The 12,844-nt window shown below is 40.8% G+C and overlaps 1 protein-coding gene across 1 annotated transcript in view; it reads left to right on the top strand.

Moving 5' to 3' along the window:
* BIN2 (bridging integrator 2) overlaps positions 1-12,342 on the top strand; it is a 43,145-nt gene extending 30,803 nt beyond the window's left edge. Inside the window, exons 11-13 of the mRNA XM_034412224.2 lie at positions 6,112-6,183; positions 6,778-6,873; positions 11,153-12,342. Of these exons, the coding sequence (XP_034268115.2) occupies positions 6,112-6,183; positions 6,778-6,873; positions 11,153-11,263 (279 nt within the window). The 3' untranslated portion in view covers positions 11,264-12,342. The remainder of the gene's footprint in view (positions 1-6,111; positions 6,184-6,777; positions 6,874-11,152) is intronic.
* The last annotated feature ends 502 nt before the right edge of the window (positions 12,343-12,844 follow it).

Raw genomic sequence — 12,844 nt, 5'->3', positions numbered from 1 at the left:
TTATGCAGACCCTTTAAATGCAAGACGACATGGTCATTTCCTCCAAGGCTCCAAATGCTTTATTTTATTTTATTTTCCTGTTGGTTAGGAAAGATTTATGGATTCAATTCCCTTGGGTCTTCTCCAGCTGTCTACGAAATGAGACAGTGGTGAAATCCAAATTCTTTACTACCGGTTCTATGGGCGTGGCTTAGCCGTGGTGTGGCTTGGTGGGCATGGCAGGGGAAGGATACTGCAAAATCTCCATTCCCACCCTACTACAGGGGAAGGATACTGCAAAATCCCCATTCTCTCCCCACTCCTGGGGCCAGCCAGAGGTGGTATTTGCCGGTTCTCCGAACTACTCAAAATTTCCATTACCGGAACCTGTCAGAACCTGCTGGATTTCACCCCTGAAATGAGATAGTCAACAGGTCCTCCGAAGGACCTTGAGGTTTGGGTTGAATTGCCTTTCCAGCAGAAATCCAATGAGTTGAAATTTCCCATTCTTCGTATATCTCTCCTCCCTGGAAGTTCTGTCATCAGTCCAGAAGGGCAGATTATGAAAATCTTCTGCCTGGCTTGCTGCTTGGTTATTGTTTCTTCTTCCTGGTATTCTTACTCAAATGCTCTTAACTGGATCCATATTTAAATTCCTGGATCTCTATATCTATGTGTACCTCCTTCACATACAATCAGAGGTGGTATTTAGCCGGTTCAGACTGGTAGTGGCGACTTGCAGGTGGGCCCGTACCCACCCACCAGCCTGGGCGCAATCCCGCCCTATATTGCTGTGTTTTTTTTACGTCACACACATGTCCAGATGGCATGCATGAGTGAATTGCCGTGTTTTGTGGTGCTGGTCTAACCGGTTGCTACAGTATGTGAAGCCCACTTCGGCATACAATGCTTCTCTACAGTGTGCCCTAATCCTTCAATTAAGTTACATCATTTAGTCCCTGCATTCTACTCAGGCGTTTACTTCTACATTTCAGGAATGCTTACAAAATCATCTTTGTCCTCCCACATTAAGATGTCTTATTGTTTGTTCCCTATATCCCATGTATTGGCATGGAGGCAGTGAAAACCTTACGTCATATAGTATAACTTGATCTACTTCTTCCTGTACTTGTCTACTTATTACAGTACTGGATGTCTCCATCTCTGGTGTATCATTCCTAGTTTCATTCCCAATCCTTGGCATTGCACTCTTTTCTGGGGCTTCGTCTGCTACAGGATTCATTTTGAAACCCAAACACATTCAGTTTTTCAAGCTAAGCACATCCTTGCCAACGCATTCTTGCCAACACTCATGAAGACAGCTCGTCGCTTGCCAGGACAACCTCACTGCAGAAATTCCATGGGATTGTTGTTGTTTGCTGTTGTTCAGACACTAAATTGGGTCTGACTTTTCATGACCCCTATGGACCATAGAACACCAGATCCCTCTATCCTCCACTATCCAATGTCCATTTCATGGGATACAGGTATAATGATACATAAAATAAGAACACAAGTATGAAACACACACAAACACTCACTCTCTCACACACACCCCTTCAGATCACACCAAAGTCTCATCTAGTTCAACTATTGTTTTTCCTAGAGTTTGTTAGTAGGCTCTGCAAGAGATAGCTCAGCTTCTTACAGTGGTCTGCTTTTCTTACTCATCTGATGATGCTCAATTCTTTCTTTAAAGTGAGATTTCTCAAGGCCATCTTTGCCTGCCAAATGTGCCTCCATGTTTAACAGCACATGTTTTCCAAAAGCCCAGGGCTTGGTGCTCTTGGAAGGCATGACCGACATTTTTTTTAAAAGGGACCATCACACCCCATGAGGAAAACCAACTAGTTTCCTAAAACCACAGAGCTTTAGGGTACTAAATCTGCTGCTTCAAACAATCATGTCAATCTTTCAAATTCACATTGTGCTTTTGATATCTTCAAAGAACTTGTGGTACCTCAAAAGCCTTCCATTCTTCCACATATGACTGGTATTTGACCTCTTGGCTGCTGAAGCTCAGAGCTGTGTCAGACCCAAAGCATAAATGAATGGACAGAAAGGAGTGGAGAATAACAAAGAGTTAGATGGCTCCTGGCCATCGGAAAAACAGTGTGCAGCTTTTCTTTCTTTCCTTAATGAGGTTTCTGTAGTCGGAACATGAGAAACAATTATGCTGGAAATGTGGGGAATACAAAATCATTGTATTATGCCTGGTGGACTCATAAAACCCCCGGAAATTTTGGGTTCAGATACACACAGTAATACCAAAAAATTTTTGGTATCAACATTCAACTGAAACCAGAACTTTTCTTGCTGGGATTAATGGATAGACAATTAGAAATGAGTCATAGACCATTGTTCTTCTATATGTTAACTGCTGCAAGATTATTGTTCAATAAAACTGGAAAGACTCTGAAACATATCCACAATGGAAGAATAGTTAGTGAAGGTGACAGAACTAGCAGAGATGGCAACATTATCTTGTCTGATTAGGAAAAGGACAATAACCTCATTTATTAGCGCCTGGAAACTTCTTATACTAACTTTTTGCTGAAGAGAGGAAAAAATGAACTTGTAATTTGGATGATTAAAAAGGTTAAACTATGTGAATAAGGAAATTAGAATGTAATCTTAGAGAGAAAGGGTAAAATGTAAGTAGATTTATAACTGCTGTTAAGAACATTAGAAGGCACTGCCTTATAATGTTTTCTTCTTGTTTCTTTCTTTTTCTTGTTTTATTTTTTTTCACTGTTTTTCTTTATTTCTTCTCTAAAATTTGTATTGTTTTTAACCTTGTTAAAAAAAATTATATATCTATAATCTAGATCTATCTATCTATTATCTATATATCTAATGAAAGAAGTAGAAAAATGCTCCCCAAAGATCCAGTTTGAACCCTAGTATTTCTTTTGTATGTCCAGTGTAGCATCTTTGTTCATATCATTATTGTAGCCTGTCATTTTAAATCCAGTTTCAGAACAATCTTGTCTGGTAAAACTGTGTTTCTTTCATAAACATCTTTTAAACATTATCTATGGAGCTAGACACTCTTAAAATGAACTTCTGGATTCATTGTTTAAAAATATCCTCCAATATGTCCAATGTTTAAATATTTTGTAGAATAGAATAGAATAGAATAGAATAGAATAGAATAGAATAGAATAGAATAGAATAGAATAGAATAGAATAGAATAGAATAGAATAGAATAGGATCCTTTATTGGCTAAGTGTGATTGGACACACGAGGAATTTGTTTTTGGTGCATATGCTCTCAGTGTACATAAAAAGACAAGATACATTCGTCAATAATTATAGGTACAACACTTAATAGTCATAGGGTACAAATAAACAAACAAATACTAGGAAACAATATCAATAGAAATCGTAAGAATACAAGCAACAAAGTTACAGTCATGCAGTCATAGGTGGGAGGAGATGAGTGATAGGAATGATGAGAACACTAATAGTATTAGTAATGCAGACTTAATAACTAGTTTGACAGTGTTGAGGGAATTATTTGTTTAGCAGAGTTCAGGAAAAAACTGTTCTTGTGTCTAGTTGTTTTGGTGTGCAGTGCTCTATAGTGTTGTTTTGAGGGTAGAAGTTGAAACAATTTATGTCCAGGATGCGAGAGGTCTGTAAATATTTTCACAGCCCTCTTTTTGACTCGTGCAGTAAACAGGTCCTCAATGGAAGGCAGGTTGGTAGTAATTGTTTTTTTCTACAATTCTAATTATCCTCTGAAGTCTGTGTCTGTCTTGTTGGGTTGCAGAACCAAACCAGACAGTTATAGAGGTGCAGATGACAGACTCAATTCCTCTGTAGAACTGTATCAGCAGCTCCTTGGGCAGTTTGAGCTTCCTGAGTTGGTGCATGCTGTATTTCATGCTGCATTAATAAGTCAAATACAAGAGTTCTCCTTTAATTGAAATCTTTAGTCCCTTCTGGTTCCTTCTAGTGTCTCCCTTTCAAGTTTCATCCTGCTCTTTTTTAAGAGGATTCAAAACAAAAGCATTTTCCAATGCCAACAATTCTACATCATCCCAAATTCTTATTTCAAATGCACCTGGGTCTTCAGTCTGTAGCAGGGGTGGGTTCTAATTTTTTTTACTACCGGTTCTGTGGGCGTGGCTTATTTTGTGGGTGTGGCTTGGAGGTCATGTGACTAGGTGGGCGTGGCTAGCTGGTCAGAGTCATTTCTGGAAGGTCCTCGCACTTACGACCACTCCTCGCACTTACGGCCACTCCTCGCACTTACGACCACTCCTCGCACTTACGACCTGACTCATTTGTTTGCTTTAACACTGATCAGCTGTAGGACGGCCCTTTGAAGCCCCGCGGCAAGAGTTTAAACAGTTTTTTTCCCTCTAGTCATCAGCTGGGACTCAGGAGGCAATAGATTGGGGGTGGGACCAAATAAAAGGTAAGAATAACGTGGGTGGGGGGGTGGGAGGGCGGGGGGGAGAACCGGTTCGGTGACGTCATATCATCACCGCTACCAGCTCGGCTGAACCAGACCGAACCGGGAGGAACCCACCACTGGTCTGTAGCTCTCCAAAATCACCCTTTTACTGTATGTATGTATGTATGTATGTATGTATGTATGTATGTATGTATATTTATAGATTTCTAATAGCTGAAAAGCAGTTAACACGCAATTTCCAAAAAATAATTAGAAAAATAAGTATGCAAAGCAAGTGTGTTTTTGAAGATGCCAACTACAGTGTTTTCCACCGAAATATGACTTTGAGTTGTGTGAATTCAAATAGCGCAGTCATTTCATGAGATACTTTAGCTGCACTAATCAAGACCTACCTGATCAGAAATTATACTGAATCCCTTGATTTTGTTGGAATCATGATAATCTCAATATCTCTCATATACTGGATCCGCCGAAGGGGTCTTCCTATATGCAAGTTAAGTTTCCCACTGCAAAAGTTGGCCTTCCAACATAGGAAGTGCAATAGCTGGGAGATGTATCAATGTCTCAAACAGAGCAAACTGAGTTAGCTAATTCATGCCATTCTCACTCTGTAAGGGAGTAGGTCTATTTCTGCATGCTGCTGATGACTAAATTATCAACGCAATTAATATACACACTGCAGTGTCTGACTCTTACAAGAAATTAAACAGCCAGAATCATACGGGGCTGAAACAAAGGGATTCTAAAGAATTTGGGCTATCCTGTTGGTTTCATTACAGGCATTAGAATTTTTATTTAGTGAGAAACTTCTATTGTAATAATTAAAGTCTTTTTTCACCTCATCTCTAATTTAATGTAAAAAGCCGCTTTGAATTTTTAAACAGGTATTTTTTGGAAGTTTCCTAAGAAAGGAATCTCCTGCCCCCAGTGATAGTCATCTCTCTTTTCCATTTCCTTCAGGCACAAAATTGGGATTGCATAATGACAGAGCTTTTAACTATAATCTGTTGAATTTACTGGCCTGGTTTATAATGGTAATCCATGATGGATAGCTCTAGGTGAGAATGACCTTGAGGCATGAGGCGAAGAGAAGCTGAAAATGATCAGACAAAAGAACAGAGAACACCGGTGGCTTAGCGGTCAGAGAAAGAAATTTAGGAAGGATCCATCCTAATTGAGCAGAATGTTAAAAATGATTTGTACTTCAAGACTTACAAGAGTTTGTTAATGTAACTTTACAATAAAGAAGAATTATTTCATCTCGTGGTGTTTCCTGACTGGTCTGCTTGGGAGGCTGACAATACAGCATAGGAAGCCAAAAACAACCAAGCTACATGGATTAATAGCAGGGGAGACCCTCATCTGAATCTTCTCTATGGAGATTCTACGTCATTCAGGTCATGGTTGTCCCAAAGGTGCTTTTTCAAGAGACAACTGGACTTTCTGGGCTGAAGAAGCTTCTTGGATGAGAAGCAAAACATCTTCAAAGAAAAACCAGAAAGTCCAGTTGCCTCGTGAAAAAAGCACCTTTGGGTCGTCTGAATTTTGTTTGTCTGTAAAATGTTGAAAGCTTTTAATTGTAGAAGACTGCTACCTCACCACTCCCCAGGGGTCTGAAGATCAGGGATCTGATTCCAGATCTTCTTATACCTGGCCAATATCTTTTTCCCTGTCCCTTAAATAACCATATGGTCTTTTTGCTTCAGATCATTGCTAATTTTTTCCCAGAAGCTAAAGAAGAGAAAGAGAACAAGCTACCCTTGGGGTTCCTGTTCAAGGTAAGATGCAGCAATCAAAGAAACTGGCTTTTAGGCTTCCCCAGCTAATGAGTCATAAAAACCCAGATATGAATTAAGGGAGGGTATTAATTCCAAGCCTTGTCCGCTGAGACCATTGCTGACTTTTTAAATTTTACTTTAAATATTATTTTTTTCAGCCTTTTCTGTACCGTATTTCCCCGAAAATAAGACCCTGTCTTATATTTTTTTTGAACCCCGAAATAAGCACTTGGCCTTATTTTCGGGGAGGTCTTATTATTTTGGGGCACATGGAGCAAGACGAGGCTCCTCTTGCCATCTTACCTGATTTCCAGCTCTGTCTCCCTAACCCTAACCAGAGGAAATGGCAGGGACCGGCTGTGCATATGTTTAAATATTTTCAAGGAGGGCTTATTTTCGGAGAGGGCTTATTTTCAGGGGGGGGCTTATTTTAACGCATGCGCTCAAAAGCCCAATTGGGCTTATTATCAGGGGATGTCTTATTTTCGGGGAAACAGGGTAGTATTCAATTCAGATGTGGGATGGATGGATGAAGAGCTGAGATGCCCTTTTTACACTGCCCTATTTTTATTATTTTCACATTTTATGTTCCAGGCTCAAGCAACTCAAGCTCATGCTTCAGAAGATGACAATCATCTTCAGTTTGGAGAAGGAGATATCATACTTGTGATATCAGACATTCAAGCGGAGGTAACATCTGAGGACTTGCTTGGCATGATAATTTGAAATACATTGGGCAAAGGAAGCTATAATTTAGAGGTGGGCGTCCCTTAGTTCTGAACTACAACTCTCAGAAGATCCAGCTAGCATGGTCAAATCCTTCTGCAACCTCCTATGTAGGACTGATAGACACATTTATGATATTTATCTGCTGTAATGTTTCCCACTCCTTCCCAGTCCTTATGAGGTTGGGTATGATGAAAATTAGTGCCTGGCCCAAAAACATCCAGCAACCTTCTAGGCCAAATGAAGATTCGGATGTAGGATCTTGGAGACCTAACGTAACATTTATAACTATATTTTTTTCTGCCAGGCTGATGAAACTAAAATCTGAATAGTAAACACCATTATGGTCTGTAAAGATAGTAAATGTATTATCAGCTCTTCCACCAGCTTCTGCTCAAGTTACATCATAATCTACTATGCCCACTGATTTATCACATTCTGCCTGGATGTAACTTCTATCTAACAGATACTGACAGCTTCCTGCATAATCCAGCAGCTACACTTTCTTGAGTCCAGAAGGTTTCTTTTTTTCTTTTAATTAAAGGCTGGCAGCCTTGACTCCATAGTTCTTGAAAGCAATGAATGACGATTCATGGTCCTTGGGTCACATGCAACCCTCCAAGGAATTTTCTGCAGCTTACAACAATGCTTTCTAGGCACTGAGGGACAGGTGATGCCCATAGGCTTCATATACAAAGCAGCTTTATTCTCTGGGAATTCTCACCTGTTGAGGGCAAAATGATGACCTCAAAGGACAGGAGAAAGAGTCAGATAAGAATCAGAAGGCAACAGTCAGATAAGAGGGGCTTGAGCCCAGGTCAAAACAATAACTTGAGAAGAACATCTCAGAAGGAGACACACAACTAGACTAGCAAGACTCTATTACTATAGCTGTTACAATAAAAATAGTCCTGACTGGGGTGGGCTTCAAAAATTTTAGCAAGGGGTTCTCTGCCCGGTTGCTGGGTGGGCGTGGCCATGGTGGGCATGGCCTAGTCGGCCTTTGCCCTCCCTGGGGTGCAGAGTCGGTTTTTGCCCTCCCTGGGGTGCAGAGGCTTTCCTTGAGCCTCCAGGAGGGCGAAAACGGCCTCCCCAGGCTCTGGAGTCCCTTTGGAGACCAGAAATGGGCCCATTTCTTGCCTTCCCAAACTTCTGGTAGACCCGTTTTTCGCCTTCCCCGAGCCTCCACGCGCGCCCTGCACTTATCTGCACTTATCTGCATCCAAAATGGGCTGCAAGGGGACTCCTGGGAGGGGCGGGATGGGGTGGGCTGAGTCAGCCAGGAGTGGGATTTGGTGGTTCTCCGAACTGCCCAGAATTTTAGCTAGAAGTTCTCCTGAACCCCTGCGAACCCCCAGCAGCCCACCCCAGTCCTGACCTATAGGGCATTGGTTTCTTCATCCACCTGATTGGGCTGATACCACCTGCTGATCGATTTTGTGGCAAGCGTTACTTCTGAGGTGATGCCTGAGCTTCTGAGCAGTGGCAACAGGGAGGCAACTTTTGGTCCAGAAAGATGATCCACATAGCTGGGCTGCTAGAGAGAAGGAAAGCAGTATAGCTGAAGAGGAATATCAAATCTGTTCACCCTGTATGAGGGTCTCTCTGCCTAGCAAGGAAAAGGGAGGAGCATGCACACAAGCTAGATTTTCCTGCTAAGAAAGACGATCTCTGTCCAATATAGAGAAAAGAGAAGGGAAAGTCAATGAGGGAAACAGCAAAGTAAAGCCAGGTCTCTCTGCTCAGCAACAAGAGAGAAGGAAAAGAATACCAGGATTTAGGCAGTTCTTGGAAGGACCAATTCCTAGATTATATACATAATAATATCCTATTGGAAAATATGATATTGAAAAAATACAGTGTGTATCAACCCAGTAACAAAAGCAAAATAAAAAAACTGGGGCCAGCTATAAAATAACAGTCTTGGTAAACATAAAAAGTATTTAATATGTATGTGTTTAATAGTAATACCATCTGCCAGTAACTCATCAGGGACTTTTATATTAAGGTTAAAAAAAAAAGTTTCAGAGTCATGGCCCTTGGGCTAATTAACTAGTCCTCATGCACACGCATGGTAATTTTGAGTCTGAAACCCCTGAGCTGGAACAGTTCAGGAGGGGCAGCCACTATTCTAAACTGCAGAAGAGAGATTAAAGGAAGAGCACTTTCGGGAGTTGACTTCTTGGTCCAGTGTTGGACTCCGCATAGTATGGTGTGATGTATACCTTGCCTTCTTCAAGTCTTGAACCTTGGGCCTTCTCCTCCTTGCAAAGCAGGACCTCTGTTTGACAAAAAAAAAAAAATAAGGTGTAATTTGGAGTCACCTGTTCTGCAAATGTTCTTGCTGAAAATGCCATGCTGTTTAGAGAGAGTTCAGAGCTGCTACTCCTGTTGCCATTAGGTTTCAGGTCTATTTACTTCTTCCTCTTTGTATGTTTGTGTCTGATATGACCGCCATTAATCATTAACTCTCCCTTTAGCAGAAACAACACAGAGCAGGTTTTTTCCTATAAAAGTAGCTACAGGTAGTCCTCGACTTACAACAGTGTTGTTGTTGTTTTTTTATTTATATGCCGCCCTTCTCCGGAGACTCAGGGCGGCTTACAGTGCGTTAAGCAATAGCCTTCATACTTTTGTATATTTATACAAAGTCAGCTTATTGCCCCCACAAACTGGGTCCTCAATTTACCTACCTTAGAAAGGATGGAAGGCTGAGTCAACCTTGAGCCTGGCGAGATTCGATCTTACTTTAATTGCAGACAGCTGGTGTTAAGTTACAGTGCTTCTGTCTGTTGAGCTAAACCGGGCTCCTCAGTTCACTTAGTGACCGTTCAAAGTTACAACAGCACTGAAAAAAGTGACTTATGACCATTTTTCACAATTCTGACTAGTGGTAAAATCCAATTTTTTTACTACCGGTTCTGTGGGCATGGCTTGGTGAGCATGGTGTTGCTTGGTGGGCATGGCAGGGGAAGGATACTGCAAAATCTCCATTCCCACCCCACTCCAGGGGAAGGATACTGCAAAATCCCCATTCCCTCCCCATTCCTGGGGAAGGATATTGCAAAATCTCCACTCCCAGCCCACTCTGGGGCCAGCCAGAGGTGGTATTTGTCGGTTCTCCAAACTACTCAAAATTTCTGATACCAGTTCTCCAGAAACTGTCAGAACCTGCTGGATTTCATCCCTGCTTCTGACTGTTGCAGCATCCCCATGATTTTTACATTCAGATGCTTGACAACTGACTCAGATGTTATGACAGTTTGCAGTGTCCCCGGGGACATGTGATTGCAACTTTCTGAGAAGCCAAGTCAATGGGGAAACCAGATTCACTTAACAATCGTGTTACTAATTTAACAACTGCAGTGATTGACTTAACAAATGTGGCAAGAAAAGTCGCAAAATGGGGCAAAACTCACTTAACCCATTTCTCACTTAGCAATATAAACCTTGGGCTCAATTGTAGTTGTAAGTTGAGGACTACCTGTATTATGTGTTTATGTATTATGTACATAAACACAAGGAGCCTGGTAGCGCAGCAGACTAAACTGCTGCTGTTAAAGTAGCACTTAGCTGCCAGCTGCCTGCAATTACTGTGAGTTCAATTCTCACCAGGCTCAAGATTGACTCAGCCTTCCATCCTTTCGAGGTAGGTAAAATGAGGACCCGGTTTGTGGGGGCAATAAGCTGACTTTGTATAAAATAGAACACCGTTTAGGACGGGCCAAAAAGCCCTACTAAGCAGGTATATACAAAAGTATGAAGGCTATTGCTTAATGCATTGTAAGCCGCCCTGAGTCTCCGGAGAAGGGCGGCATATAAATCGAACTAATAAATAAATAAGTGTGTGTGTGTGTGTGTGTGTGTGTGTGTGTGTGTGTGTGTGTGTGTGTAGCACCAGGCTAGAAACTGGGAGAGCGTGAATTATACTCCCACCATAGACGCAAAGACTGGCAAGTGATTTTGGGCCAGTCCCTCTCTCTCAGCCCTTGGAAGGAGACAAGGACAAGCCACTTTCAAATGTTGCTTCGAAAACTGCAGGGACTAGTCAACCCTTATAAACATTGCACTATTAGCATAATGATGACTATCACTCGTAATGCCCTACATTTAGCATCTTTGAAGACTTATTTTCTATGCATAAGGATTCAAGTCACTTTTCCAAATTTTTAAATTATAACGAACATGAGTGTGCTTATGGAAAAGCTCTGACTGAAGTTTGTTTACTTGTTTACTTTTCTAGGAAAAAGGATTTTGGATGGGAATAAAAGAAAGTGACTGGAAGGAAAACCAAGATATGCTACAGAAAGGCATTTTCCCCCAGGTCCTCATCAGATCGGTCCCTCTGAAATAAGCTCAAAAGCAACAGAATGAAGGAAGAAAGAGAAAGCCTCGTTTTCCAAAATCTAGTTTTCTATAATTATTAAACTATTTTTTCCCCTCCAGGCCAGCTGCGTCACATCAGTATAATATCATGCAGGTGGCAATATTTAAGATATATGAACCTTTGAATAATATGAGTTCCATCTATGGTATTATAAATCAGAAACTGGCAATCTTTGAAAGAAATTTGTCCTTCTGAGGCCTCTGTCTCAGAGGTACTTTTCTAAAATGGAACATCACCATAAAGAGTCCTATTATAGAATAGCTGATAGCCTCCTTTGCAGAATACAGTTGGGGTTTCTGAACCATTTACCCACACTGGACTCTTTAGAGAAGTCCTCCATTTAAGTTAGTTGCAATTTCGTTGCATTCATCTACTAGAAAATAGTACAATTAATAATTGCAGTTCAATCATGCTTTTCTAGACAAAGTTAAATGATTATTCGGAGAATGGGAAAAGTAAGAAAAATGATTAACTTCTATTCTGTAAGGATGAGAGGGAGGAGAAACTTAATGAAACTTTACATGATGAGATTATCACTTTGGATAGGGAAATCACACATTAAAGTTCATATATAAAACATATTGCACAGAGAAAATATATACTGTATATATAAGGGGGAAAAAAACCTTCTTCCCCAACATGTAATGGGACTTTTCTCCCATGTATGGGGAACCATTTAATTTTACCATTTATCTGTTTGTGTTTGAAGCAGTTTGTTATGGAAAAATCTTACTGCTTTCTTTTTTGTATATATGAATCACCAATCAGAAGCTGGCATTACGGAATATATTAGAGGATATTTATAAAATCCTTTTGAATCGTGGAACTGCCTTCCATGCTCAACTGCTTCTGAACTCTTCCCTGTTTTTTCTAAGATCATCCATTTTGTCATGTTGTCAAGCACATTGTATTCTGTTTTCTCTTATTTTAGACCAGTGGTCCCCAACCTTTTGGGCACCAGGGACTGGTTCTGTGGATGAGAGGGGGTGTGGTTTCACGTGCTGCCTGCAGCCCACAGATGGGGCTTTGCTTGTTTGTGCAGGCCATTTTTTGGCATGCCACGGCTTGGTGCCAGTCCATGGACCGGGGGTTGGGGACCACTGTTTTAGACCATTGTTTTAACTAGAAATATCTGGTTTGGGATCAGATTTGGACTACATTTGGACTACAAATATTTATTTTATTTTATTTTATTGAATTTCTATACCGCCCTACTCCCGCAGGACTCAGGGCGGTGCACAGCCATGAAATAAGACACATAGATATACAAAATTTAAAATCGAAATGAGCTGTCATCTGTTGCTTGCTTGAAGCATTTTATTATGATCATGGATGGTAATCATTGATCAACCTATCTCCTCCAGCTTGATCACTTAGATACCGTTTGAGAGGTATTGTAAATATATCTGTACCTATAGCAGTCAATAAAAACATAATTCTTTTCTGCCTAACACATAATAAAATATGTCTGCATTTTAAATTGAAACACGTGCATCTGATTCCTTCAATGCGGTGCTCTATTATATCTTTGGAGGTGTAATTGCTTGC

Source organism: Pantherophis guttatus, chromosome 2, assembly GCF_059756535.1.
Source record: "Pantherophis guttatus breed Tessera chromosome 2, ASM5975653v1, whole genome shotgun sequence".
Taxonomy (NCBI): Eukaryota; Metazoa; Chordata; class Lepidosauria; order Squamata; family Colubridae; genus Pantherophis; species Pantherophis guttatus.
The sequence above is the reverse complement of the archived record's forward strand: the minus strand, read 5'-3'. Positions and strand labels throughout refer to the sequence as shown.